General features: G+C 46.5%; 2 protein-coding genes across 6 annotated transcripts in view; one reads left to right on the top strand and one right to left on the bottom strand.

Moving 5' to 3' along the window:
- PPP2R1B (protein phosphatase 2 scaffold subunit Abeta) overlaps positions 1-23,484 on the top strand; it is a 34,288-nt gene extending 10,804 nt beyond the window's left edge. The window contains exons 8-16 of one of the 2 annotated variants that reach the window (XM_005901538.3): positions 382-452; positions 810-944; positions 1,668-1,841; positions 4,817-4,877; positions 8,868-9,022; positions 9,381-9,523; positions 9,916-10,007; positions 14,238-14,359; positions 23,419-23,484. In XM_005901538.3, the coding sequence (XP_005901600.2) occupies positions 382-452; positions 810-944; positions 1,668-1,841; positions 4,817-4,877; positions 8,868-9,022; positions 9,381-9,523; positions 9,916-10,007; positions 14,238-14,359; positions 23,419-23,484 (1,019 nt within the window). Of the gene's footprint in view, positions 1-381; positions 453-809; positions 945-1,667; positions 1,842-4,816; positions 4,878-8,867; positions 9,023-9,380; positions 9,524-9,915; positions 10,008-10,413; positions 12,197-14,237; positions 14,360-23,418 lie in introns of those variants that run through there. The other variant, XM_005901540.3, reaches the window with a different exon arrangement.
- The window catches only part of SIK2 (salt inducible kinase 2), a 129,888-nt gene continuing 123,491 nt past the window's right edge, over positions 21,426-27,822 (bottom strand). Inside the window, exon 15 of one of the 4 annotated variants that reach the window (XM_070384233.1) lies at positions 21,426-27,717. In XM_070384233.1, the coding sequence (XP_070240334.1) occupies positions 27,147-27,717 (571 nt within the window). In that variant the 3' untranslated portion in view covers positions 21,426-27,146. Of the gene's footprint in view, position 27,822 lies in introns of all 4 variants that reach the window. The other 3 variants (XM_070384234.1, XM_070384235.1, XR_011467068.1) reach the window with 3 other exon arrangements.

Below are 27,822 nucleotides of genomic sequence, written 5' to 3' on the forward strand. Positions count from 1 at the left end.
TATAATATTTTTTGTCTTAGATTATGTTTTCAGATAAATAGAGATGATTTTAATGTGTTAAAATGTTAACATTGTCACACAAAGCTACTCCCTTATATATTTAAAACCAAATAGCTTCTGTTTAAAAAAAAAAAAAATTCCAATCCAGGTTGGATTGGTGTGGTACACAGTGGCATATAGATTGACCACAAAGTGCATTTAAAAGTAGCCATTTTTCTTCCTTGGAACTTATTTGCTTAAACATATGATTTGATTTAACTTGAAACTTGATAAATCTGGTTAAATTTCTTCATTTGGCTCCTTGTAAATGGCTCCTTCATTTGGCTCCTATGTAAATGACAACATAAGCATTTTTTTTTTCTTTCTCTTTATATATTTTAGAACTTTGTGAGAACTTGCCTATGGAAGGTAGAGAGACCATAATTATGAATCAAATTCTGCCCTATATAAAGGTAAACCTAACTTTAGTTTTTTTTTTGTTTCACTTTAGTTTATTTTTGTGAAGGTAACCCTGACCTCAGTTTTTGTTTGTATTACCTTAAAGCTCTTTGGGTTTAAACGTGGACCAGGGATGAATGGGACAGGTATATTAATGTGTGACACTGGTATTTATTACTTATTACTATTTTGTAAGTACAAAATGCTCTCTTTTGCATAGGTTTATTTTATCTGACAGATGGTCTGAGGAAACTTTATCGACTAATCAGTATTGAAAGAGTAATGTCTTTTAAAATTCCTTGGGAAATCATATGGAAGTTTCTGTTGTCTTTCAAAAAAACTAAAGGCTTTTAATTTTGACTTTATTCTAGGAATTAGTATCTGATACAAATCAACATGTCAAGTCAGCTCTAGCTTCTGTAATTATGGGGTTGTCTACCATTTTGGGCAAAGAGAATACCATTGAACATCTTCTACCTCTCTTTTTAGCTCAGTTAAAGGATGAGGTGAGTCTGGCTATAAATTTTGTTGTCTTTTGATAGTCGGTGATTTGGTTTGGTTTTTGTTTGGGATGTCACTGAAAAAGTAACTTACTTTAAACCATTTATGGTATTTGGGCATGGAGTTACAAGTTCCCGAGAAAATGGGCCACTGATACAGATGTAAAAATGTCTGTCCATCTTCTCTGCCTAATTCCTGATTATATTCATTGTTTTTTTCTTCTCTTTAAACTTAATGGATCTTTATTTGAAAAGTCTCATTAAAATTTAGATATAGTATTATAAAAATTACCCTTTTTGCCAGGCGTGATCATCAATGCTTTGCATGTGTTATTATTATGTGTAATTTTCACAGCAATCTTATTTTTGGGGGTCGGTCTTAACTATTACTCCCATTTTACAGATGAAGAAGGTGAGGCACAGAGGTAAAATAACCTACCTGAAGTCTCAGCTGTGGTCCATATGGGATTTGAATACATGTAATTTGATTTCATAGCTTATGTGCTCTTTACATTTCTATAGACTTTTCATTGAGAGTTTTAAGTCAACTAAATTATGCACTTTGAATTATTTGTGTACTCAGTATTAAGTATTTCTTCCAAGACAATAGTTTTTTCACCCAAGTAACTTTCTCATTTTAAAATTTATTTGCTCCTCATGGTGGTAGGAGAATATCGATCAGAGAACTTGATCTTTATATGTGCTTTTTTGGCTGTTGTGTATTTGCAGTGTCCTGAAGTTCGTTTGAATATCATCTCCAATTTGGATTGTGTAAATGAGGTGATTGGAATCCGGCAGCTTTCTCAGTCACTCCTTCCTGCCATAGTGGAGCTGGCTGAAGATGCGAAGTGGAGGGTCCGGCTGGCCATCATCGAGTATATGCCACTGCTGGCAGGCCAGCTGGTGAGTATGGGTATTGTGTGAGCTGAAGGATAGCATCACATAGTGGAGCAGCCTCGCCAGGGCCAGCAGGAGGCCCACATGGCTCGTGTGGTTATGTTCATTTAGATGCATGAGAAAGTATGGTCTCTGTCAGTTGCCTGTAGAATGGTTTTCATTTTCATCAGTGCATTTGTATCTAACAAAAAGGTATTATAAAAACACATTTCACCTCCCCACCATCTGAAAGCAAAGCCGTAGAAGAATATATAATTTCTTGGTATATGTCACATAGATTTTGTGATACTTAATGACTCTGTGACTTAAGGAATATTTATCTGAGAAGAAAGGGGAGTATGGTTTCGAGATTTGACTTTTGCTCAGGGAAGCTTCTTTCTCTGCCTGTACTCTGAGCAAATGTCTCTGGTTACCACTTTTCTTGCATTATGGTTAAAGGGAGTTGAGGACTCCCCATATGAAAAAGGAGTGTTGAAGTTTGTAATGCTAATATTTTGGCCAGAGTTTGTATTATCACATTATCTGTTACTATTTGAGATTTATGCATAGTTTTATTGATAACAAGTTAGTTAAAATTTCAGTGTTGGGTTTTATAGCCATATCCTTTCCTTTCTTTTATAGTAGGTACCCTAGTCAGTTCTGAGTTTGATGTGCCCTCATCATGGTGGTTGCACGTCACTATTAACTGTTAAAATGTAGATGAGGAGATAGACAACTGATCTCTTTTTGGGCAGGGCTGTGTTCAGTGTTTTATTTCCAGTGCCTCCCATGGTGTGGCATTAATCAGGCACCTAACATTTGTTGATTGTTGAGAGAAATGAATACTTGACTAGTTTCTGAGAAAGCGCATAATGTGTCAGTTTATAGCCAGTATTACTGCAGTTTGTTTCTCCTCTTTCACTTCTGTTCCTTTCATATCATAGCATATGAGATTTACTTTTTCTTTTCTTGGACTAGTGACTTTGTATTGTTATTTTGGTGTACTTAGTTTATGAAATGTGTCTTGTGCATGTCTGTGGGATCATGTTTTGTAAAACTTGAAGTGTCCCATTCTCCATAATAGATGCCAGAGAGAGCAGTGTTCAGGTTTCCCCGCTGTCTGAAAGTAGAGCATCCCTAAGAGCGCTTTTGCAAGCCTAAGGTGGTGTAAAGCAAAGAAGCAGTTACCTTAGGACACATCCTGCTAACAGATACATGAGATACTAGAGAAAGCACAGATGCCCACAGACAGTTTGGCGCAGTGGCCCCTGATGCTGAAATGAGATGTTGAGTGCAGTGCTCAGGGAAGGAGCTTGGCCGTGCCACGCTTGCTGCTGCCTGTCTAAGGGTTCGTTGGCTTGTTGCAAAACGAACACTGAATACTGTTTTCACCTTTTTTCGTTAAAGGAGAAATGCAATTTAGATTTCTTTCAGTTAGTGAAGACATGTACTCTTTTACAGCTCTTTTGTAAAAGTGAAGTGATATAAAGTGAACTTTCAAAAAGTAGAGGATACCTAATGGGGTCAAAGTCATCCTGTCGGTTTTTTCCCCCACCGTTGCTGCTGTTCAGTTGCTGAGTCGTGTCCAACTCTTTGTGGCCACAGACTGCAGCACGCCAGGCTCCTCTGTCCTCCACTGTCTCCCAGAGTTGTCCTACCATTCCCAAGTACTTAGTGTCATCTTCTGTTCCTAAGTGTTGGCTGTCATGACTCAGAGTGGAAAGCAGCAGTGGTTAACTGGTTTGCTGAAGGTTGAAGTAACTGTCCAGAAGGGACGGTGAATTTCAGTACCGTTTCTTTTAACAAACTCTGTTCCTTGGAAACAGACACTTGGTGACTTTGCTTCATGCTTGTCTAGCAGGGGTGGCATGCATCAGTCAGAAGTGTTTTATTATACAACTTCAACATCTGTTAGTGTTATATAGTTTATTCTTAAAAAAAAATCCATAAAGACTTTTATTTCAGGTAGTCAATTTATAAAATTCCTTCAAGACTTTATGTATGGCCTGGTTTATGGACCATAGTGAGTAAATGTAAGGCTAAACCACAAGAATCAGGAAATAAAAGGTAATTAGGACTCAGAGAAATCCATGATCTGAAATGAAAAATAAGTCTTTGAGAGCAGACATGGTAATCCAAATGTATGCTAAAGCCGGTTCATAACCTATTATTATGAAGCCATTTTATTATATTTTGAAAGCACTTGTATAACATTTCTATATTTAAAATATGTGGTCACTGGTCAGAAACTTCTTAGGTTCCAAAGAAGCTAAAGAGTATGAACATGTAGGCATCAAGAGAGAGGTGCGGGGAAAGCGTAGTTCACAGCCATCTCCCACATGATGTGAAGTCCACGGTGCTAGGTCTGTGTAAACCAGCTTGAGGAGCTTGTCTGTGGCCTGTGCTGGTATGGCCACCGTTGATGGGGAGAACTGGGATGGGTCCACCCCACCTGTAGTCTTGTGCCCGCTTATTCTCTCTCTGCTTTCTCCCATGGATCCCAGGGTGCTCTCTTTAATTGGGGAGGAGTCTATTTCTTGATGTCAAGTTCTTTATCCTTAAGGATTTATTAAGATATTAACCAAAAAAAAAAAAAAAGATATTAACCAAAAAGGGAGAATTTTGAGAATTATTAGTATCTCTGACTGGTATTTTCCTGATGGCTGGTTTTCACAGATATTCCATAGAGATCTTTTGGCAGACTGTCCATGCTGCGTTCTTTCTGCAGCGTAGTGTCTGGTTCCAGGCCACTCTCTTCTCTCCCACTTAGCAGTCCCTGGGCCATCTCATTTACCTTTTCTTTATGATTTCTATCCAATAAAGTAGTTTTGTAGTTTGTAAATCAGACCTCATGGTATTCTTTTTTCTGGCTGGTCCATGAATTCAGCTTATTTGGAAATAAGTGACTTTTTTTAGCTTTCAGGTCACTTTGGTGTAATATAAATAGACCTTGATTTTTAAACTTTGGAGACGTGTATTAATGGAATCTTCTGTATCCATAGGGTGTGGAATTCTTTGATGAAAAGCTGAATTCTTTATGTATGGCCTGGCTTGTGGACCATGGTAAGTAAATAAGTTAATGGGAGTCCTGTGTTTTTGCATATATCCCATTTTGTTTGTGTATTTCCTTTTCAGAAAGGAACCCTAATCTGACCATATTTTGTTTTACCAGTGTAGTGATGAAGACAGTCTTTCATTAAAGTCCAGTTAGCTTGTTCTGATAAAAAATTCGACATTTCTATCTTCTACCAGTTTTTCTATCTTAAACTTTATTTTCTTCATTGGACAATCTCTCTGTTCTATTTCTCACTCTTTCCATTATATTATTTTTTCTCTTTCATACATATACTCATTCCTTTCTGATTCAAAGGTCTTCTGTTCCACCGTCCTTTGCCATCTTTGTGTCTTCAGCCACTGTAGACTGAGTTGGATAGGGATTGGAATCAGAAGAAAGACCTGGGGGAAGAAATGGCTCGTGGGCTTCTTTGAGGTGACATAGAGAAGCAGGTGTGCAGTGGTGCAACAAAGATGTCAGGGCGTGGAAGGAAGACATCGCCTGTCCCCTAGGATAGAGAGGGCCCCGGTTTCTGGTTTGGGTGAGAGGCTCACTATCTTTTCTGTGCATTTATAGCATAACTCATTTCAGCAATCACAGAATCTTTTTCCTCTAGTGCCACATACTGTGTTAAAAAATAAAAGCTGAAACTGCTGCTTATCAAAATACACAGTTGATGTTTTATGTAAAACTATTTGATATGTTCACTTGTTAGCAGTTGACTTTTGAACAAGGTTTCAGGTCTGGATGTCTGCTTGTCTGCTGGGCAGCGATGGGTTGAGGGCCTCTGTCTACCAGTGAGGTCCAGAGTCAGCCTCCTGTCCAGACCTGGCAGCTCCCGTGTGGTCTGAGATCTGTGCAGATGAGGGCCCTGAGCACTTACAATGTCCTGGGAGCTTTGGTTCCATATTTTGGTGCTTATGATGGGTATCTTGCTTCAGTTCCACAACACCTTATTATATACTTTAGCATATCTCTGAGGGTGTCTCTGAGACCCTCCTTTGGGAGTAGAGGGGATATTGTATCTGCTTCTGCAGGTAGGTGGTTTTAAGGGTCAAAACAAACAAAAGAAAAGAAAAAACCCAGCTCTCCTGAGTGATTTAAAAGAATACCTCCAGTGTAAAGCACAGGACTTGGCGTAGTGGGTGTTAAATAACTGTGCTGAACTGAAGCTGAATCAGTGGACAGAAATGCTGACGTCCCGGATGAAGCATCACACATTTCAAGACGTCAGTCCTTGCCAAACTGATTTTTTTTGAAGAAAGTGAAAGTGAAGTTGCTCAGTCGTGTCCGACTCTTTGTGACTCCGTGGACTGTAGCCTACTAGGCTCCTCCGTCCATGGAATTTTCCAGGCAAGACTACTGGAGTGGGTTGCCAGTTGGATCATATGGTTAAAAAAGTGAAGAGGAGAGGTTCAAAAAATGTAAATTTCGTAAAGACATGTAAATGTAGATAATCTCGTTTTCAAACTAGATTGCAAAGATTTTATTTCTCTTTTTCTTGTCCTCTAAAGTTGTCTCTGTAAGGCTTCATTTTTTTTCTTCTTAGATGAAACTAAGGTTTGGTGAAATCATAGGTAAGATAGTCTTCTCTTTTTAGAAATAAAATGTTCATATTATTTCTGATAAATATTAATGTTAGTGAGTCCCAGCAGATTGGTCCATACTTTCTTTGAAAGCTAGTATTCTACACTTAATTTTGACATACTTTTAAAATCCTGATGTTCCACAAAGAATTGAATTCCTGACATCTTTTCTATATAGAATTCACCTGTCAATGCAGGTTAATTAATGCTTTCTTTTTTCTCTGATTTTTTGTCTTCCAGTTTAGGAGCAGAAGAGACCCTTGTGTCTTTTTCTGCAGCAGCATACTTAAGTGGCCTTTGCAAGCATTCTTTGAACCAATGAAGTGTCAGCTCTGAAATTGTTGGAGGTTTTGTTTTTGCATTTTAGATAACTGCCATGTAGTGATCAGTGATCTGTTAAATTTTTCGAAACTTTTTTTGCTTATTAAAGTACTAAGAGGAAATTGTGAAAAAGTACAGAGAACTAGAAGCAAGACAGTATCACTTACCCTCTTTTCCCATGGTTGGGTGGATAGTGTTGATCAGAGAGAGGAATTTAGAAGGGGAATTGATTTTTTATAGGAGGAAGGAAAAAGTACCAAAGTTAGTAATACACCACATATAGAGTGTGTTAGAAATTCAGAGGAACATTGCACATCAGCCAGACCTTGAGGGGAGAGGGAAGAAGGAGGGAGAGAGACAAAACAAGCAGAGAGGAGAGGCAGAACCGTGGAGTGGTTTGTTTGCATTCTTTTCACAGCAGAATTGAGAGGAGCCAAGAACATAGTAGGCGTCTGGCCAAGTGGAGTTGAGTGCAGTTAAGGTCTGGGTCAAGGCCGAGCTCTCGTCTCTGGTTACTCTGGCAATGAGATCGCTTCCCTATGGCAATGGCATTAGGATGAGAAGAATCTCAAGCAAATAAAAAAACAATGAGGGGAGAAGACACAGATGGGAAGAAGTTGGTGGGGGACAGTGTGCTCAAAACAAAGACTGTGCTGGTGAAGGGAGGGAGTTTTTGTTATGAGTGGAACAGGTGACTTGAGCGTGTTCCTTCGAGAGTGCTGCTGAATATCGATGGCAGGTTGCCTCTCCCACATGCTCTGGTCAGGTTGCATGTTGGTAATAATCTAGCCCCTTGTTAAAGTGTCTGGCCTGTGCTCACCAGCGGTGGCGCCCAAGAGGCTCTGGCCTGGGAAGAAGTGGCCGTTTCCTGGCTGGGAGCCGTATGTCAGCTGTCCGGGCTCAGAGCTGTGGCCTGGGTGCCTGTCACTCCCCAGCTGTCAGCCAGGAGCCTTGGGCGCACCTGGAGGGAGGGGTAGAAGAAGGAGTGAGTACTGACCTCTTCCCTGTTACCTAAGGCCAAATTTTGAGTGTATGGGACGTGTAAGATGAAGCGTTGCCACACCTGTCTTCGTTGGCTGCTGTATGTAGTAACTAGTTGTTGAGAAGATTGTGGCTCAGGCCTTTATTATCTAGATTTATGATGTCTTTGCTAAATGACCTTGTAGGGAATTACGAGATTAAAGCAGGCAGGTATATTCACAGAAGGCATTTGACGTGTTGCCTCAACAGAAACATTTTTAAGGGGAAAAAAGGCAAGTCAGTCTCAAGTTTTTATTTGCTGTTGTGTAGACGATGACAGTGGCCTCTGAATAGCCTCCTCGCTGTCGTTCTCTCAGCTGTTCTTGCTGCTGCTGGCATAATCTTGCTAAAATACCACATTGGTCATACGGCCACATCTTTGCTTTAAAAACCCGTCATTGGTTTCCTTACAGTCTAAATTTAGCTTTCATGAAGCCCGGTCTGGCTCCACCCTAACTGTTCAAACTTACAGTCTCACAGATTACAGTTTTTTCCTTTGTGTCCTGGGTAACTTTTTTTGTCCTTTCTAGGAATTCCTCCCCTCTTCTCTCCACTTAGACACATCCTCCATAATTTTTAAGGCCCAGTGCAAGGCCTGTGTTTCCCACAGCCTTCCCAGACCTCCGTGTTCTCTGTCCTCTAAACTCCTACAGCCCTCAGGGTCTTTACTATTGCATGCTTTATTATAATGCGTCTTAGACCCCATGACTTCTCAGAACGCATTATTTTTCACTTCTCTGCTTGAGTATGTGGTCTTTGGGGGCAAGTAACTTATGCATTCTTTCTGTGACACATAGCACATAGTTGGCAGGCACTCATATTTGCTAATTAATGATGCCTGTAATGAGCTCCTTACTTCCCTTTTCCTTGGACATCTTGAAACTATAGTCAGACCACATCAGCATATTAGAAGTCATAGCTGAGCATGCTTGCCATTGCAGTCTGACTAAATTTGGAGTGTTTACAGAGTTTTATTTTTGGCCCACCTTTGACGATGGCGTAAGGAAAAGTAAACTAGATTACGCCCGTGATGTGAGCAGCACGACAATATCTTCTTCACCTCTTCTGCAGTGTATGCCATCCGGGAAGCTGCCACCAATAACCTCATGAAACTCGTTCAGAAGTTTGGTACAGAGTGGGCACAAAATACCATCGTTCCCAAAGTGTTAGTAATGGCGAATGATCCTAATTACTTGCATAGAATGACCACTTTATTCTGCATTAATGTAAGTATTACATAGCTGTTTTGTTAAGCTCTGATGTTAAACCAGTTATTCAGGACTGTATTTCTGAATCCTGAATATGTTGTCCTCTGTTTGGACTATATTTCTTACTACTGATTAAGTTGGATATTTAGGAGATGAGAGAAAACCGTCAGTTTTTCAATTTGTGTTAAACTCTATAGTCAAGTCAGTTTTGAATTCTGGTCTAATTCTGGGATTCTGTTCTGCCTTGTATCTTTCATCACATACTCACACTAGAAACATTTTCCTGGTGGCCAGTTACTTTCTTATCTCTTTAGATTTGGGGATACTTTTTTTAAAAAAGGTGTTTTTTAATGTGCTGTCTTATTTCTTTTTCAAGGCACTGTCTGAAGCCTGTGGTCAGGAAATAACCACTAAGCAGATGCTGCCGATTGTATTGAAAATGGCAGGAGACCAAGTAGCAAATGTCCGTTTCAATGTGGCCAAATCTCTACAGAAAATTGGACCAATTCTAGATACCAAGTAAGATTTTTAATATTCTTTTTTAAAAAGTAGATTTAAATTTTCACCCCATGTAGGCAGAAATAGCTATAATTAGATTTGGTGATTTTCACATCACCTAAGATGTGGGTTAGGTTAAAGACAATAATAAAGTAATTGAACAACCAATTTTGAGGGTGTCTGCTCTTTTATATTTAAGCTCTATACATGTGTAGACCATTGTCCAAAGGTAATTCTGCAGAGACTTAGAGAAATTATTTAGTACTTGTCAAGTTAATATTATAGGTGTTTTAAAATATTAAAAAAATTTTAAACTGTGAAAATTACCATAGAGTATAATATATATTACATACCATAAAGCATTTCTCTGGCTCAGAAGACTGCCTTTCACAAATGATGCTGTTGGATTTTAGTGCTTTGCAGGAGGAGGTTAAGCCGGTACTACAGAAGCTAGGCCAAGATGAAGACATGGATGTCAAGTATTTTGCACAGGAAGCCATAAGTGGTATGTCTGTTTCTGCCTTCCAGCTTTGGCTTGGGCTCACAGGATGTGAGTGGTGTTAAGTGGGCCAGGCGATGAGCACCTGGGCATGGGAGGGGGTGAGCTCCTGAAACACCGTCTCCTCTTTGAGTAGAACCTTCTTGGCCCACCACCAGGCAGGCCATTTTCTCAATTCCATATCTAAGGGCTGGGTAGGGAAATAATTCTTACTGGTAAGAACAGTGTTTTGTTTGGATTTGAATCAGTTTTTAAAGTTTTAACTTTGGATTAGCCTGACAGTAAGGAAGCTGACCACTGTGAGAAGCTATTAGTCTTGCACTTCGGGATCATTGTTGCTGCGCTGAATATTCGCGTACATAGTTCATGTACTTTCTGTACCACTAACTTGATTTTGTTTGGAATTTTCTAGTGCTTGCACTGGCATAACGAGGAACGAGGGGAAAGACTTTACTAAATTCTTATCACAGACTTCTAGTCAATGTGTTCTTGAACTGGGTGGAGAGAAAAAAAATGGAAAACCTTCAAGACCTCATCCGAGCAAATGGCAGCAACTTACAAGAAATCAAATTTCAGTGACTTGATTCTTTCTAAAGATGAAATGGCATTGTTTTTCACTTGTCTTCCTTGTTGGGATAATTTAAACTGTTCTTATTGTTTGTGACCAATTTCTGATACTTGGCACAGTCATTTCTTGACTGTTTCCTAATGATTTATTTAGCACTGTCTGGGCTCCTGCATCGTCATTGTTTAATCAGGTCCCAGCCTGTTTAATAGTCCACCAAGCCTGGACGGGTTTTGGACCCAGACATGGAACAGAGTGACTCTTTGGATGTTTACATGTATCTGTGTGTCTCCATTCCAAAGTTAAATGTACATGGTTTAGAATAACTTATTTTATAAGCACTCCACTTGGGAGACACACTGAGATTCAACTGTAGTGAAAGCCATATTCTCCTGGATAATGATGGTCCGTGTCAGTGCCTCACGCGAAGGAGGAATGTGGATGCTCAGGGTTCATGTGTTCATCGTTTTGGTTTTTATTTGCTCGATTGTGGCTGTAATCATGTCATCCAGAAACCTGAAATGCAGATACATCTTGCTCCTAATGTGTCGTGTTGAAACCTAACTCCATTTCTGCAGCTTCCCACTGTGACTGCGTTCAAAAATACTCCTCTTTCTCCCTGCTGAGATGCTTAAAATTTAGTGCCCCTGAGTAAGCAGTGGTTCCACGGTATGATTGTAGGACTGCAGTTGCATCTCTAATGAGTAAAGGAACCAGTGGGACAGCACGGAGGATTTCCTGCTCCTTACCTGGTTCTGCTTCCAGCTGTGTGGACGTTTGGTTTTTGCTGTTGCACAGTAATAGCTTTCCAAACGGAAGGTTCAGTATTTGTTTGGTATGGGTGATGCTGGAATCTTATCATTTGAAATGTTATTCTACTTTTACAGTAAAACCTCATTAATTCCTCCTGGAATTGATAATGACTTAAAGCTGAAGGGTTTGCTGAAGCAAATTAATTGTATGTAAGGAAGCCTGATGTTTCTGAACTACTTAAACGCTCACCCTTTTCCCACTTGATATGCCTAGTTTCTAATCACTCTCATCAATTATATTAAAATACCGGCCACACCTTTATTTAGATACATTGAATTTGCTCTTTATACCTGATAGATATACACACATATTTAATGGAGGATTTAAGTATTTTTTCTTTTAAATTTATGAACAATTTTCACCTAATCAAACTTGCCTTGCACTAATGACTTTTTAATTAATGAGGTTTTATTGTAGCTTATTTTTCTCTCAGTGCATCTTGCTGAGTCTGAGCCTTGCTGTAGTCTGCTTGTTTCCATTTTGGTTTTCAAGTAGTTTCTTTCATTTATAGTCTCTTAAAGCCAGTGGCCCTGTTGTGTTTTGTGAAGACACAGAGACTTCTAGGAAGCTTTGTACATTAAACCATTTCAGAAAACCAAGTTTGACCAAATACTTTAAAGTTTGTCTTACCTTAGAAAAGCGGAACATTTAAAATCAAAATTATCTGAGTGCATTTCAAACTGCCAAACTAGTTTATAGTAATTTTCTATTTTATTACTTCTGGGCTAAGGATTAAATATTTTCTTAGGCAAAAAAATCTTTTCTTTCCCTGAAGAAATCATTAATTATTATGCTGTAAACAATGTTTGTTTCATGGTTCTTTTTTTTTTTTATTACCTGCAGTTAATGCTCATCTTCATTGAATTTCATATTTGAGAGACTGTTGTCTTGATTGAAACGAATTTACACAGCCATGGCTTTCCTCTGGTTTGTGGACAGACTCTTCACTGGCCTTGTGGCCCTGCTGGGGAGCACTGTGCATTGACCTCCACCCTTAGATGTGGCAGAGGGGAGACTGTGACCCTTTCTTTCTCAGGCTTGGGGCAGGGAGCTCAGCAGGGCCCTGTGTTTTTGGGTCACCCTGTAGGGACTTCATTGTTTCTTCTGACTTCAACAATAGGGATCCATTTTGTTATTCTTCAGAGGAACTGTTCTTTGGCCCATAACTTGTCCTTTTCTCCATGTATTAGTTTTCTTGCCTTAATTTCACAGGAATGTAAGCTCCAGGAGCTCTGTAAGGGCTGGGGTTTTTGTTTTGTCTTCTGCTGTATCTGTACCACCAGCATCTGGGTCAGTGTCTGGTGTACATAGTAGGTGCTCAATAAAAATGTGTTCAGTGAATTTCCAAAACCTGTCTTCTGTTGTGTTGTGTGTGTGGAACAAGTCAGCCAAGGTACCAGACTATTCTCATTCTCCTGTTGACACAATAAAAGAATTCCACTGCTCTTATGTGGCCCTTCCCCAGTCCCCAATCTTAGGCAGCAGTTGTATTTGGATTGTACAGCGCCTGGAATAAACGCCGCCATAGATACCCATCTTAGGCAGTTTACAGCAGTTGTTTGATTAGAAAAGTGAAGCAGAGACATGTATACAGTGTTATGCCAATAAAAGTCTTATCAGGAGTGGAATTCATCTTAGTGTTGTGGGGTTTAACTTTCACAGGTTTAAGAGACAAGATCTTGTTTCTCTGTCTATGCTGTCGTGAAGATACGAACCTGAAGTGCATTTGGTTTCGTAAGCATAAACAGGTTAATGTATGGTTTCCAGCGTGACTGTTTCCAGTCATGTTGGCGCCCTCAGGTCACAGAAATCCCGCGGCTTGGCCACTATGATTCTAGGCCCTGGGGGTCTTTGCTGGACAGCACGTCCTGAATCAACAGAGACGGCAGCCTGACCTTTGAGCGGTCTTCTCCAAGCGGCCAAGATACTGCATGGACCTCCAGGGGAATCAGACATGTCATTCCTGACCCAGTGGTTGGGCTGTGGTAACGCTGGCTTGTTGGCAGTGTTGTTAATCGCTGCGTTGTCATGGAGTTAAAAATCTGGTTCTTCCCTGAGGAAATCACACTGGTCCCGTTGCCCTGGGGATGGCAGGGCAGAGTGGCCCAGCAAGTTGGGTGCTTGTCTCTCGCCTTTCACTTAAATTCCTCTGACGCTTGTTTTCCTTCCTGGCCTTCTGGTCTTAAAGCCTCCTTTCTAAGCACTGCCTGGTTACAGACTGGAGGGGGAAGGAGCGGTCACCTTGTTCTCTCTAGTTAACAATGAAGAGATTGTGGTCTGATGTTATGTAATTGCTTCTCTGGGATTCTCTCATACTCCTGTTTTCCATCCAGCTCCATGCTCTTCTTTCCCGTTCACTCACATGTCTCCAGTCTTTTTTTGTACCTAGAATAGTCTTAACTATTCCCCGTTTGCCTCCATGAGCCCGCTTTTCCCAGGAAATTACATAATGTTCAGTTGAGATGGAAATCTTTCTGGAGGATGAAGAGATTTTAATTACTCATTGGGCAGAAAAGCCAAGTCATTTCTTTCTTCAGCGTTGTTGTCTTAAATTGATGTCAATTTTGCAAGGAGCCAAGTCTCTCCTGTCTGGCTGGGCTTCTGTAGGCTGTCAGTGACCCAGAGGTGGGGGAGCACCCGGCTGGCACCCTAGGCCCAGTAGGGTGGCTCTTCCCATGGCCCTTGAGGAAAAAGCACCTTCAGTCAGGTGCGGGGGTGGACCAGCTCCGTGCCCGGAGGCCTGTGTGCATCCCCATCGCAGGGCTGGCGCACCTGAGGGCCGTGGCGAGGAGGCGCAGGGGAGCTCCCGGGGACGCGGCCTGGCGGGGTCTGTTACCGTCTGCTGTCTGTGTCTCTAGCGATGGCCCAAAGGCTGAGGAAGCTAGATTTTCCTGTGAAGGACAGTGAAGAGCCCAGCACCCCTGGGCCTGACAAGAACCACTTCCTGAGACCCAGAGAGCCTGGAGAGGACACGGGGAAGGTAAGTGCCCTCACGCCGCGGGCCCGGGCCCCTCCGTCGCCTGGGCTGAGGTGTGTGGGTGGAGGGCAGCCAGCGCAGCCTGGGGCTGCTGCCAGAGGTGGCGAAGCCAGAGCTTTGAGCTCTCTCCCTGAGAGGACGGCGGAGTTCCGGGGACCAGGGGAGTCTGTTTTTATATATGTTACGTATATTTCTTGACCATTCTGGGAATGCCTTCTGAAGGGTGGGGTGGGCTTGCCAGCACCCTGCCACCCTGCCCCCAACGCAGAGGAGAGAGGTGGTTGGTAAAGAGTTGCTTATTGAAGCAGGCTGTTTCTACATACCTCCCAGAAGAGACTGTTCTTACTTGCTACAATTCATCTCAGGTAGTCACTTCCATTCAAGGAAAAAACCATTTACCATTTTACTGGGTAATAGTCTGAATGTTTTACTAGGCACCGCCCCCCGCCCCCGCCCCCCCCCCTGCTCCTTGACACCACTCTGAAGGACATGTGCCAAGTTCAAGTTCAGCAAAGTTGGTGCCAGCCAGTGCCCTGGGGCTGTTTGTGCGGAGGATGACGTATGACTTACAGACTCCTTCAGAGAAGCAGCACAGTGGGGTTGGCTGCCATGTGCTGATGTCAGGCTGCGTTTAGTTTATCTGGAAGATAATGGTATTTTTGTACCCACTCCAGTGCGTTTGCTTGGTGACAGTTCTAACATCAAAACGTTTGTCTTACAAATCTTCATGCCCTTTCCTTCATGTTTTGTGAACTGCGGCCATGAGAATCTTTTGCTCTGGCCCAGGCCCTGAGCTACAACCTCATCTTCGAATGTTCTCCCCTTCCTGCCGTGTGCACCGCTCTCCCAGGGCCAGCGGCTCAGCTCTCCCTGCAGTGGCTGCCCTGACCCGGAGGCAGGGCTGAGGTGACAGTACCCTCAGCTGCAGCAGCCTTTGGTCCTTGCCTCTGTTTCACTGAACTTGGCCTCAGGGAAACTACCACGTCTGAATAACAGTTTCACATGTTTAAGCCTAAGCCACAGACTTCCTTGAGAAGGAGTTATATTTTCCTACACATTCAGGGTCCACTGACTATGCCATTAAACACATGGTTTGCCTGTGATCTGCTCGTGGACTAGTTGAGGCGACCCCTCTGTGGCAGACTTGCCAGGTCTGGAGGCGGCCCCTGATGGCCACAAGCTGGGGAAACAGCATTTGCTGCCATGTCCTGAACCCTGAAACTTGGTAACTGCAGACAGCTTGTCAGGCTCCCAGCAAAATCTCCCTTCGTCCTCGCAGCAGCCCTGTGTGGTGGGTGCTGGTGGCTCTGTTTCTCGGGTAGAGAACCTCCCCCCAACCCTGTCCTGTCTACTGGGTGTCTTTTCCAGCACTGGAGGCCCAGCTGTGCTCTGCTTCTGAGGCTCCAAATCAGTCAGCCCGGTAAAACCCCCTGTCCTGACTCAGGGAGCCTTCCCTGAGTCTGTCTCACTGAAGGAAATGGACTCCGGGTGAGATGGAAAGGGAATTGGCTGTTGCCAGGCAGAGCCCTGTGTGTCAGGGGCCAGCAGCCAAGTGAGTGATCCAGGAAGTCATCCAGTTGCAAACCAGAAATTGTTCTTAACCCCTCACTCACTGTCAGTGGCACGTAGCAGATTGGCCCATCTGCCCCTGGCGGGGTCGGGGTGAGCCCCGGCTACTGAGAGCCCTGGGAACTGCCTCCAGTGTCCACTGGCCTCTGGGCCCTGCGGGAACCGTTTCACAACCTGGGGCTTGGCCTGCCTCTTGACCCAAGACAGGATGGCCCCGTGGGACGAGGGCCAGTTCCTGCGCTGACGGGTGCCTGTTTGGGGCCTCCCAGACTGGCCCCTGGTGGCTGCTCTCTGCTGACAGAGCTGCCGACGGGCCTCTGTCAGGCGAGGGTTAACAGAGGATTTGTTTATTGAATCGCGAAGTAGCTGTCACATGATTTTAATCAAAACACCATTTCCCTGACAACAGTGATGTCAGTCTTGTTATTGCAGGAAGGAGCAGCTGTGAGGGACAGTCAGGCTCCACGCTGAGCCCAGGTTCAGAGACTCAGATCAAGTGAAGCATCATCTGTAGAGGTCGCAGGCATGGCCCCCCTGAACCTGCTGTTGTGCTCTCTCTGACTCGACAGCCTGTGCTGTGCAGACGCTGGCCAGAGCCCGGCCACCCTGTCTCCACTGACACTGCCCCTTCTGCACCCATTCTTCCTTCCACCCTTTTTTTTCCTTCTGGTTTTTCCAGTTCTCCTTATTTGCCCCAAGCTCAGCGTGTCATTCATTTGGGCCCCTAGGATCTCTGACCCCTGCCTCTGGCACCTGTCTCCCCTCTGTGTTTTAAACCAGCAGTTCTTGCCAGCTTGAGGTGGGGCCCTCCTGCCGCTCGGGAATCTTGGCTCCTTTGGAGCTTGCTTCCTGGAGGAGAGGGACAGCTTGTCCTGTCTTTTTCTCTCCCGAGAGCAGGTTGGGGGGCCTGGGTGCTGCCTGAGGGTCTCCAGGGCAGTTCTGAGGAGCTCGGCTGAGGACGTCTAAAGGGGAGGAGCTCCTCAAGGAAGGGCCAACCTTAGGGTAGGAGGTTGGTTTTCTTGAGCCCAGAATGATGAGAGAAGGCCTGCATCCAATCTGGAGATCAGGGCCCAGGGAGGGGGGCAGCAGACCACTGCCACAGAGCAGTGTCCTCAGGGCCTGCCGCCTCTCCACACCTCTCTCAGGGGTGGGGACTGAGCAGCCGTCTCTGCAGAGAAAGACTGTGGGCCCTCCAGCCCTCCTGTATCCAGAAGCTCAGTCTTAAAAATTGGAGACGGAGGAGAAAAGCCTTCTAGGTGGGATATGGATTCTCACAGCTGTTCTTTTATCTGTGGTACCCATGCTTAGAATTCATCACTGAAAGGAGAAATCCTAGGCGAAGTTCTTGGTTCTTTGTATTTTTTTTTTTTAGTTTGTTTAGATATTTTTGGCTGTGCTGGGTCTTGGTTGCTGCATGAGCTTTTCTCCAGTTGCGACGAGTGGAGGTTACTTTTCGTTGCGGTGCACAGGCACCTCATTGCTGTGGCTTCCCTTGTGAGGCACGGCTTCTGGGGCCTGTGGGCTCAGTAGTCGCGGCTCCTGGGCTCTAGAGCACAGGCTCAACAAGTTGTGAGGCCCGGCTTAGTTGCTCCACAGCACGTGGGATCTTCCCAGACCAGGGATCAAGCCCACGTCTCCTGCATTGGCAGGCAGATTATTTACCCCTGAGCCACCAGGGAAGTCCTGTTCGGAATAGGGCACCTTAAATCTGTGACAAGATTTCATTGGCACCAAACAACTATTTTCTATGTTGAGTGCTGGGATGATCAGGAGTTAAATGGAAACAAGCGGTAGAAGTGACAAGCCATTGAAGGGATCTGGGAGTCTTCTGAGTGCTTCCTTGTTGGAGGGCAGGGCTAGGCCAGGCTGCACTTGAACCCCCCAGTAAAGCGGTTGTTGAGTCAGCTCATCTGTGTTTCGGAGTCACCGTTGGGATAATGAGCCTTTGCAGTGATTTGCCCAGGTTAGCAGTAGGGCTGGGAATAGTTCCAGGGGCCAAGGACCCAGCCAGGGGAACTTTGCTGCTTCCCAAGCTGTCCCTGGCAGAGAATGGATAGATTCCACCTGACTGGAGGGTCTTAGTGGCCAAGTGACCGCTCCAGGGAGTGGGCAGGGAGGCTGGACCCCGTTCTCCCACACTTGCTCCTGGATGGGCCCTTCTTGCCCAGCCCTTTTGTCCCTGAAGTCTCCTCCAGCTTCTTGGCTGGCGCAGGGGCCTGCTGAACATCGGGCTTCTCTAGTGACCAGGGGACAGTTCTAGTAGGCCCCGAACTGGAACCTGAGCCGCCAGCTGGTCTGTGAACTCGGGGTCCCACAGTGGGGCGTGCTTCAGGGAGAGCCCTGGGGGGCTTTCCCTCAGTTCAGTTGCATCCCACCCCCGCCCCCCAACTGTGGGTGATCCCAGTGTGGTGACGCGCTTCCTCCTCAGGGTCAGGGCTCCCAGTCAGGCCCCCTTTTGGTATCTCAGGCCCCGTTTGTTCCCTCATCTCTGGGGCGTGAAGAGAAAGACTGAGTCAGAAGCTTTCAGAGCCTGCCCAACAGGGAGGCCGACAACATCTCCCTCTGAGAGGCCGGATCCCCGACACCTCTTTCTTGGGGCCCAGACTCCCTGAGCTCTCCGCACCACCAGCTCGCAGGGCTGCGGCTGCAGCGGGGCGTCCACCCCTCCTGGGCAATGCCCTCTCCTGCACCCGGGTTCCTCACTCAGCGGCTCAGCCCGGCACCGGCTTCTCCTGGGCTGCAGACCAGCTCTGAGTCAGCGCACCTAGGAAAGTCCCCTGGAAATTTACACAAAGGGAGCTTTCAGTGTTCCCTCAGGGTATTTGCAACTGTCAGTCCAGAGGAGCTCAGCTGGGCCAGCGGACTGGCATACCTGGGGCAGAAAGGCGTATCAGTTGAGCGGCTGGAGGCACGCGCCAGCTTTGCGCTCTGCTGACCTGGCTTTGGGGCATGGCCTCGGTTGTCTGCCACTGATGTCTGAGGTGACATCCCCCTCGCTTCAGTCGGGACCCACATCTTTCTCCCAAGGGACCCTCCAAAGGATGAGCCATGAACAATATCCTATCCCTCCAGAGCTGCTCCACCCTGTCATTTCATTTTTTAAAAGATTCTTACTGGAGTGTAGAGGACTTCCGTGTAGCTCAAATGGTAAAGAATCTACCTGCAATGCAGGAGACCCGGGTTCAATCCCTGGCTCGGAAAGCTCCTCTGGAGAAGGGAATGGCAGTCCACTCCAGAATTCTTGCCCGGAGAATCCCATGGACAGAAGAGCCTGGAGGGGTACAGTCCATGGGGTCACAGAGAGTCAGACACGACTGAACGTTACGTGCCAGACGCGCCCGTTGATTTGCAATGTTGTGTTAGTTCCACGTGTTCTGTCATTTCTGTGAAGTGCTATCACTGGGACCAAATGAAAGGGGCAGAGTGGCTGCCGCCTGTGCAGGTGACACGTGTCTTGTAGCGATGTAGTACCCAGAGTTCAGTGCACAAAGCCTAGAACTTCCTCCCGTGGTGTCCTGGGGCTGCCGGCAGAGCAGGGGGCACTCTTGCTTTCAGGATCCACCCAGGGAGGGGTGGGAACACTCAGAAGCGTGAGTCCTGCTGCTGCTGAGTCGCTTCGTCGACTCTTTGTGACCCCGTGGACTGCAGCCCGCCAGGCTCCTCTGTCCGTGGGATTCTCTAGGCAAGAATACTGGAGTGGGTTGCCATTTCCTCCTCCAGGGGATCTTCTTGACCCAGGAGTTGAACCCAGGTCTCCCGCACTGCAGGCAGATTCTTTACCACTGAGCCACTACCAGGAGGGTAACTGAAGAGTGTTAGGGGTTGCAGACAGAGATGCTAGTGCTCTAAGTCGGGGGTTAGAAACCCCTCTGGCCCCACAAACGGGCCTCGGTGGGTCCGGGAAGCAACTCCTCTCCTGAAATTGTCTGTCTCAAGTTGTGTATATGTATGTTTGCTTGTTGCTCAGAAGAGGATCCAGAGCCTTTTATCAGCATGTCAGAGGCATCTGTGAAACCTGTTTAAGAACTAGTGGAGTAGAAAAGAACAGATGGTCAACAGAACCCTGGGTGGGACCCTGACTGGCCGTGATGGAGGGGGACTCTAGTGAGGAGCACTGCAGATGCTGCCTTGCTTTGGAGGTGGGAGCACTCTTGACAAGCTTTAGACCCCAGAGGTCCCGTGTCTGGAGCTCAGGGTGCCCTTGCCCCTTGCACTGAGCTTCTGGCTCATCAAGGCCACAGAACCAAGATTCTGCTTGTGAAGGTCAAGGGCTTGACTGGGGGCTAGAGTTCCGGCCAGTCTCTGCTGGCAGGGCTGTTATTTTTGCCTGTACCCTGGACACGGGAGTTGTTTTTGGCAACACAAAATCAAGAGGATGGAGAAATTTGGTGGGAAAGGGTAAAGTTTGCAAAACATTGTTGCTGAAATTGAGTGCTTTCCTTCAGAAAAAGAAAAAAAAAAAGCAGTTGAAACAGTGTTACTGAATTCTTGGGTAGCCAGACAGAGATTAAGAGCCATTTGGGAGCAGGACTGAGTTGCCTGTAGGTGGTGCTGGGACAGCAGGGTGGTCCGTGGGCAGGCTCTGCTCTCTTTCGCCCTTGGCTGTCTCCTCCAGGTGCCGCCCTCCCCCACCCCCCACCAGGGCCAGCGGGTGACCCCTCAGTTTGGGAGCTGTCTCAGTGCTGTAGCATGACTCAACTGGAATGGTCTGAGTGAAACCAAATCTTAAATTTGCTGCCAGAAAGTAGCATTTTTTTTTCCTCTGCTTTTAATTTGGCCACACCTTATGCAAGTGGGATCTTAGTTTCCTGACCAAGGATCAACCCTGTGCCCCCTACATGGAGTCTTAACCACTGAACGGCCAGGGAAATCCCCAGAAAGTGGGATTTAATACTGCCCTTTCACTTGGGGTCCAGCACTGAAACAAGTGCCGAGTGAGAGTGCCCCAAATGCCTCAGCAAATGGGTTCTCCAGCTCCCGTGGGCACTGAGCTGGTTCCTATCGGGAGGGGGACCATAGCCTGTGTGTGTGTCTGGTCCCATGGGCAGGGGGGCCGTAGTGTGTGTGTTCTGCAGAGATGTGCCATCCTGAGTAAGTGCCAGTGTCCCCTTGCCCTGCAGCTTGCTTGTCCCGGGGCGGGGGGAGCCCGAGCTCCCCCTCCCGCTGCAGAGACCCTCGCTTGGCTCCCTCTCTGCGTCCATCAGTGAGTGCCGGTGGCAACATCGCCCCCCCTGCACCCCAACCCATGTGCAGACTGCAGTCGGCTGTGCTCTGGCCAGCGTTCTCCAGCACTACCGTGTGCTTGGGTGACTTCAGAGCAAGGTATTATTTACCCTGCTGACGTCAATGAGAACATATTATCCACTGTCCTTCTCTGCAGCCTGAAATGAGCACCAGAGCTCAGGGAACACAGCCACCATCCATACTTTTCAAAATTCCACCCAAGGCCTGACGAGGGAATCGCTCTGCTTCACCCGCCTGCCATTCAGATCACCCGGGCTCTTAGAAAACAAGTTGTTTTTATTTTAATTCAAGAGGGTTGGAAAGGTAGAAACAGTACATTTTCCTTGCAGAAAATTACCCCATTTAAATTACGTTTGATACAAAGATCATTTATTAAACTGTATTTTAAGCAATTTTCTAACATTGAGTGACAGGTTACATTTTGATTTTTTTCACATTGGAGCTATTATGATTTGCACTCAAAATACCAAAGCTATTGAACTCACCATTTTTTCTTAGTAATTAAAAAAAAAAGCACACAGAAAAAATAACTACAATTAGATTAATTTTATCAAAAGTAACTCTTTCACAAAACCAAACATCCAGCAAAGACCACCCTCCTCCCTTCAGAAATAAGCAAATAATTTTGCCCTTTCTACAAAGTGCAAATATCTCTATCACTTTTGTTTTCTAAATTGCAACCCCAAAGAGAAGCAAACCTCCTTTCTCTGTGGTTCTTTTGCCTTCAGAGATTTTGGTGGAGGCAGATTTCTTTTGCCATCAATAGTGGGATGATATCACCACATGAATTTCCTTGACTGAGCAAATCTTGAACAGATAAGCATCTCACAGCCCCTAGCAAGGCCCAGTTATCTGTATTTGCTAATGTAACATTATTCCAATCTGGGGTCACATTTTTCCAGGATGTTATTTTGTACTTCTATTTTTAAAGCTTCTCCCTACCCACCCACTTTGCCTCTGAAGACAGAAGTATTCAAAGTATGTTATTTTTTTAACTCTATGGGCCTTCACTGTAAATATGCTCCACCCCCCTCCTCAGGGCTGTACTGAGCTCCTGATTCTTTTCTAAGCAGGACCCTTTCTTGGGGTTGAGTCTGTTCGTCTGCAATGGTGGCTAAAGCTGTGCAATTGGACCCCTTGGCATCAAGAAAGGGTGTGTCCTATTACCAGCTTCTGCAGGAAATTATTTTATTTTGGGAGATGGAGAAACGAGGCATCTCTGACATGAGCCTGAGCATCTGCAGTTAACTGGACACTGAAAGACGGCTCCTGTGGGCTCTCCGTCTCCCTGGGCCTTGCTCATGCACGGCTGTTAACTGGAGGGCAGCCCTTCCACCAAAGCCAGGCAGCAGTCGATTGGGAATAAGGTTTCAGGGACAATGTCACATTTATTCAGCGCTTAACCAACATGGGGCTTTGCTTATATAGCTGTTTACTCGTGAGATGCCTCAACTGCTACTGAGGAGGGAAGAGCGTCCCAAGAGCCTCCCTCAGCTCCTCTACTCCTGAGCTCTGTGGCTTGGACGTCAGTCTTCACAGAGCTTTGGTTTCCTCAGCTGTAAAAAATGAGGACTAACTGCTCAACTAATTTCATAGTACTGCTGTGAGGAATTAGCAGAGATCACTTGTGAAAGTGCTGGGTAAATCAATGAACAGATAGAAGCTACTGCTCCTTTTCGACAGATGAGCTGAGTGCCTGGCAGGAACCAGCAAACCTACCCTGACTGTGGGCAGCGCTGCTGCGTCTTTCTCAATCTCTGCAACAGCAGGTGCATGACTCTGCCCAATGTGTTGAAATCTGCATATGAGATGTGGGCAAGATGGTGGTATAACTAGGGCAGCTGTGAGTCTTCTGGAATCAGCCAGGCCACCTTCATGGGGAGGAGCAGTGAAACAAAGATGGGAGGGGCACTGTGAGGCCAGGGTCTCGGGGTCCAGGGTCTGGGGGGTGCTGGGGAAGGCCAGCCTGGGTCCCCTCACGCCTTCCAGGGGCCACGGGCTGACAGCGCTCCGTCATCAGCCTCCTCCCTGGGACCACAGGCCAGGGACCGCCGCACTACCAAACCTGTTAGAAGGGATATGCGGATTTGTTAAATTCTTTTGGTCCCAGTTTAGAAAGAGGCAGATGACACCGTTCTTGTCTTCCACACATCACTCTGAAGACAAGTTCTAGAAAAACTTCCAGAAGCAATAAAATGATCAAAGATCCCTGTCTGTACAGTGACTCCAACTTACTACCCGTTCTCCAGGTTTTACCTTTGATTTCTAGGCACAAAGAGACCGAGTGGCTTGCGTGGCTTCCGAGGAGGCAGTAGAAGCAGACCAGTTTAGGGGTCCAGGTGCAGCCAAGGTCAGCCCCGAACAGACTCCGCCACTGCTCACGGGACCAATGTTGTCAAAAGACCCTACGTATTGTCTCAAAGGAGAACAAATGTGAAAAATTAGCTGGAGTGAGATTTCTCTTAAGCCAACTGAAGTGTGACTCCTCATACAGGCTTTTAAATGTGATTGTGGCTAGAAAATTCTGACCCCAACACAGAACCCAGTATTAACCTGGGGCTTGACTGCGGCTGGGAGGACCCTGCCAGGGAAAGCATTCACCTCCTCACGTCCACACGTGGTAACTGCTCGCACCTGAGCAGGGCCTCTTTTTGACCACTACGCACTTGGACCCCTGACCGGCCAGAGCCAAGGCGGCTGCTTTTTACCTTCCTTTCGTATCTGGTTGGCCAGCCAGTCACGCTTCAGCTGTGATCACACCCTTCTTCCCAACTCTGGTAATTAGGCAGAATTCATTTCTCTAAGACCCACCCTTTCAGGCAGAGAGGAAACGGCCCGTGCCGCCACGAGAGGGCGCCACTCCCTCCCCGGCAGGGCGCGGGCCCCCCGTCCCTCAGCGGCTCCCGCCAGCCCCAGCAGACTGGCTCAGGTCACGGCTCCGACGCTGAGGGACAAGGGGACGCCGACTGTCTGTCCTTGGAGGTCTGACGCGGGGAGGGAGGAGCCCTTCAGCTCCGTCTCCTCGTCCTCCTTGACGGGCCCCTCTTGTGGAGACTGGAGGATGGCTGGCGTGGAGAACCTTCCTCCTCCTCCTCTGTTCCCAAGGCGGCAGCAAGGTGGCGGGGAGGATGGGGCGTCCGTCGCCGTTTCGGGAGGGCCCTCCACCCGCGCCTGCTGTGCTAACGTGCTCTGTTTGCCTTACAGGGACCCGCATATCAGCTGCACGTAAATACTAGAGACACATTTCCCCAATTGGACACTGCAGAAATAGTGCTTTTTCTCCCAAAGTATAGACTAATATCCCGGATTTAAAAGAGAAAGCATAAACGAAAATAAAGTACCACACATATTGCACTTTTTGCTGAATGAAGTTTTTACCTCACGTTCGTCTCACCAAAGTGTCTTCAGAGGAGCCTGGTTTACAAGAGGGTGATGCTGCTAATGGTTATCATACAGTAGTGTACACACACTGGTGTGAGACAGACTGCAAAGGCGTCGTTTCAGAGTACCTCTCTTATAAAAAGAGTAGTACAAGCCTTCTTAGTGTTACTTTAGTATTTGTGAAGAGAAAACAGCTTGGAGGCTCACACAGGTCACTAGTCAGGGGACAGAGCAAAGGAGATAGTCAGATGGGGGTGGGAAAATGCCTGACTGAACAACAGAAACAGCCTCCTCTCACCAGCTTACATTTCAGAGAATACAGATCGTTATGGAATTTATTGATTTCTGCTTGAAATAAATGAGAAAAGCAAACAGGAGCTTACAACACAGTCCAGCAGGATGGGTCATGCTCCTCGCCCGCGGTCTGCGGTCTGAACAGACCCGGGCACTGCTGGGTGCTCCCCAGAGCCTACCTCTGGGGCCGTGACACTCCCAGAGCCTCTGCTGCCTCATCCGTCAGCCCAGTAGTCCTGCCGGAGCGCCCAGCTTTCCTGGGCTCAGCGGCTCATGGCCTGGTCTGCAACTCTGCCATCCTAGGGACTCTGAAATGAGAGGCCCCCGTCTTCAATCCAGAAGGCATTTAATTCCATAAATATTATAGCACTTCTGTAGAACATTTTGGGAAAACATCCTTCAGTCTAAACAAATCAAGCTTGTTTTACAACTGGCTTATTTTGCAAAAACTTAGAACAGATTAGAGATCTTAATGAAAGGATCTCTTAGACGATGTTGCCTATTTCACAAAATCATCCATCTTAAGCATGAGGAGGAATAAACAATTCGTAGAAGGAGCCTACTTCCTTCTTGGGTTTCTGCTGCGTCTTATCCAATCACAAAAACAAGTCCTCCAAACCGCCCTCCCGTGCTCACACCGAGTCCAGCCCCGAGCAGAGTGCCTGCGGAGCGTCACCAGCACTGAACCCCTAGACCCTGCACGCTTCTCCTCGCCTGCCCTGGACACACACTACAGAGGAAAGGCACCTTAAGGGTGTTTTCTAGATGCAGCATCAGTGTAGTATCTCTCTTCTCTGTGCTTTAAGGGAGATGCTTTGTGCTTACGCGTTCATCTGCTCACAGGACAAGCCATTCTAAGGGACAGAGATGAGAGTCTTTGTACATAATACTGAATTTGTATCACTTGGATCTTACGGTCCCAATGACAGATTACTCATTATTTCTAGGTTACACAGTCAACTAGCTGTGGCATCTTTTTCACGTACTCTGAAGACTGAATTGTAAGGGTTCAGTTGTACGAGTAATATATGTTTGGCAGATGAATCTGTTCAAATGGTTAACACATCTGTGGTCTTCTGAATATTGCTGTAATACTTGAACATTTCATTACACGTCAAAACTCTAAGGAAATTAAGGATGTGATTCCCACATGGTGGAAAACAAATTCTGAAGTGACTTTGGATTTAGCGTTGACGTAAATGGAAAACTGTTGGTTTCTACAGAAAAGAAATTGTTAAAGTGTGATCTGGGGGAGGGGAAAGGCACAGCACACCACTTCACATGGGAGATAAAGTTCATTTTTCCTCGTCCTTAAAATTTCTAAGCCCTATATGAAACTGTCCAAATATACAAAGCTCAATAAACAACTAGCAACACCTAGTGTAAAGTCAAAGTAGTTATTACATTTTTAAAAGAGACACGAGGTTCCCTACAGACCAACTGCCCCAAACCGGAAGTCTCCACAGAAGACCGCGCGGGAAGAGCCCGTCTTCCCCGGCCCGGGGCTGCTGCTCTCGACCGATTCTTCATTTCCCGCCCCTGGTCTCCACTGCCGTGTGTCTCTCGGTTCCACAGGTGACATCTTTGGGAGCTCTCAGGACACTCTGACACTCTGGAACCCAGGGACCTTCCAAGGAGGTGTGTCACCCACGCTCAGACGGAGGTGGCCGCCGGTCTCAGGGGTCAGTGCCCGCTGTTCCGAAGTGGACCCTGAAACAGAGCTCAGGCTCTACCGTTTTGAGTGGTCTCGGGAACACCATGCATCAGCAGCTCAGAACTTAACGATTCAGCGACAAAATACAACTTTATTTCCTGTGCATCAGTTTCAATATGTATTCTTGATTTGCCTTTGAGGAACATGCTGTTGCTTGTTTCAGTGAAAAATATATTGCCTTTTTTTTTTTTTGCCTGCATATAATGGCACATATTTTTTTTCCTGCTTTCACCGAGGTTTCCCTTGATGAACTGATGTAGTTCTGTGTAAAACCTAGGTCTGGATGTCTTTTTCTTATTAAACTTTTGTTGGTGCCTCCAGAGCTGAGAGCTCGATCCACTTGACCTAAGGGCATGAGCTGCAGCCGACAACCACGTTCCAGCACTTGCCACAGAAAACCACGGTGGGACAGAACCAGCAGGAGGCGACACCTGGCTGGCCGGCCCTCCAATTCCAGTTGGGTGACTTGACTTCTTCCCCATTAGGGAGAGGGCGGGAAAACGAGCTTTCAAGTTTAAAAGGCTGGAATGAAAATAGAAAGACAACACTCTTTTCACCCAACCCGCCTCACTTCCTGTGAAGCTGAGGTTAATTTACCAGGACGTAGCCGCTGTGCTGTGGGTCCACGGCTTCCAGCATTTCACAATCAAAGAGTCCGGGGAACTCGGAGAGCGCCAGAGGGTCGTAGCCGGAGGGGGCCTCCTGTAGTCCTGAGCTCCTGGGACAGTCCGGCCCGTCCATGCTACTCTGCGGGGTTCCATCCGCGGGGTACTGACCGGGAGTGGGGTGCTCGGGCTCCGGGGTGGCCGCGCCCGGCAGCTCACAAGTCTGATAGAACTGTAAGGGGGCCGGGGCACCCCCCGACGGTGGCGGCGGGGGCGGCGGGGCCCCGCGGGCCCCCGGCGAGGCGGGCAGCGGCTGCAGCCGCATCTCGGGGTATGGGCTGAGGAAGGGGCTGAACGGCATGTGCTCGGAAGCCGGCTCCAGGACGGGGCTCAGGGGCTGGGTCAGGCTGAAAGGCGGCGGCGGCTGGGAGGGCTGCGGCGGCGTCTCCTGGTGGGGAAGGGGCTGTGGGTACGAGCTCTCTGCTATCTGCATCTGATTAAAATATGCCTGCAGCTGGGACTGTTTCTGGAGGAAGAGCCGCTTCTGCTGGAGTCTAAGTTGGCAATACCAAAAGAAAGAAGTTTAGGTCTTCTTCAGTGACGGCAATTCTAACGTAAATCCAGTATCAGTCATTAGCGTCCGTCCTCCCACTTCTCTC

Source organism: Bos mutus, chromosome 15 (assembly GCF_027580195.1).
Source record: "Bos mutus isolate GX-2022 chromosome 15, NWIPB_WYAK_1.1, whole genome shotgun sequence".
Lineage (NCBI taxonomy): Eukaryota > Metazoa > Chordata > Mammalia > Artiodactyla > Bovidae > Bos > Bos mutus.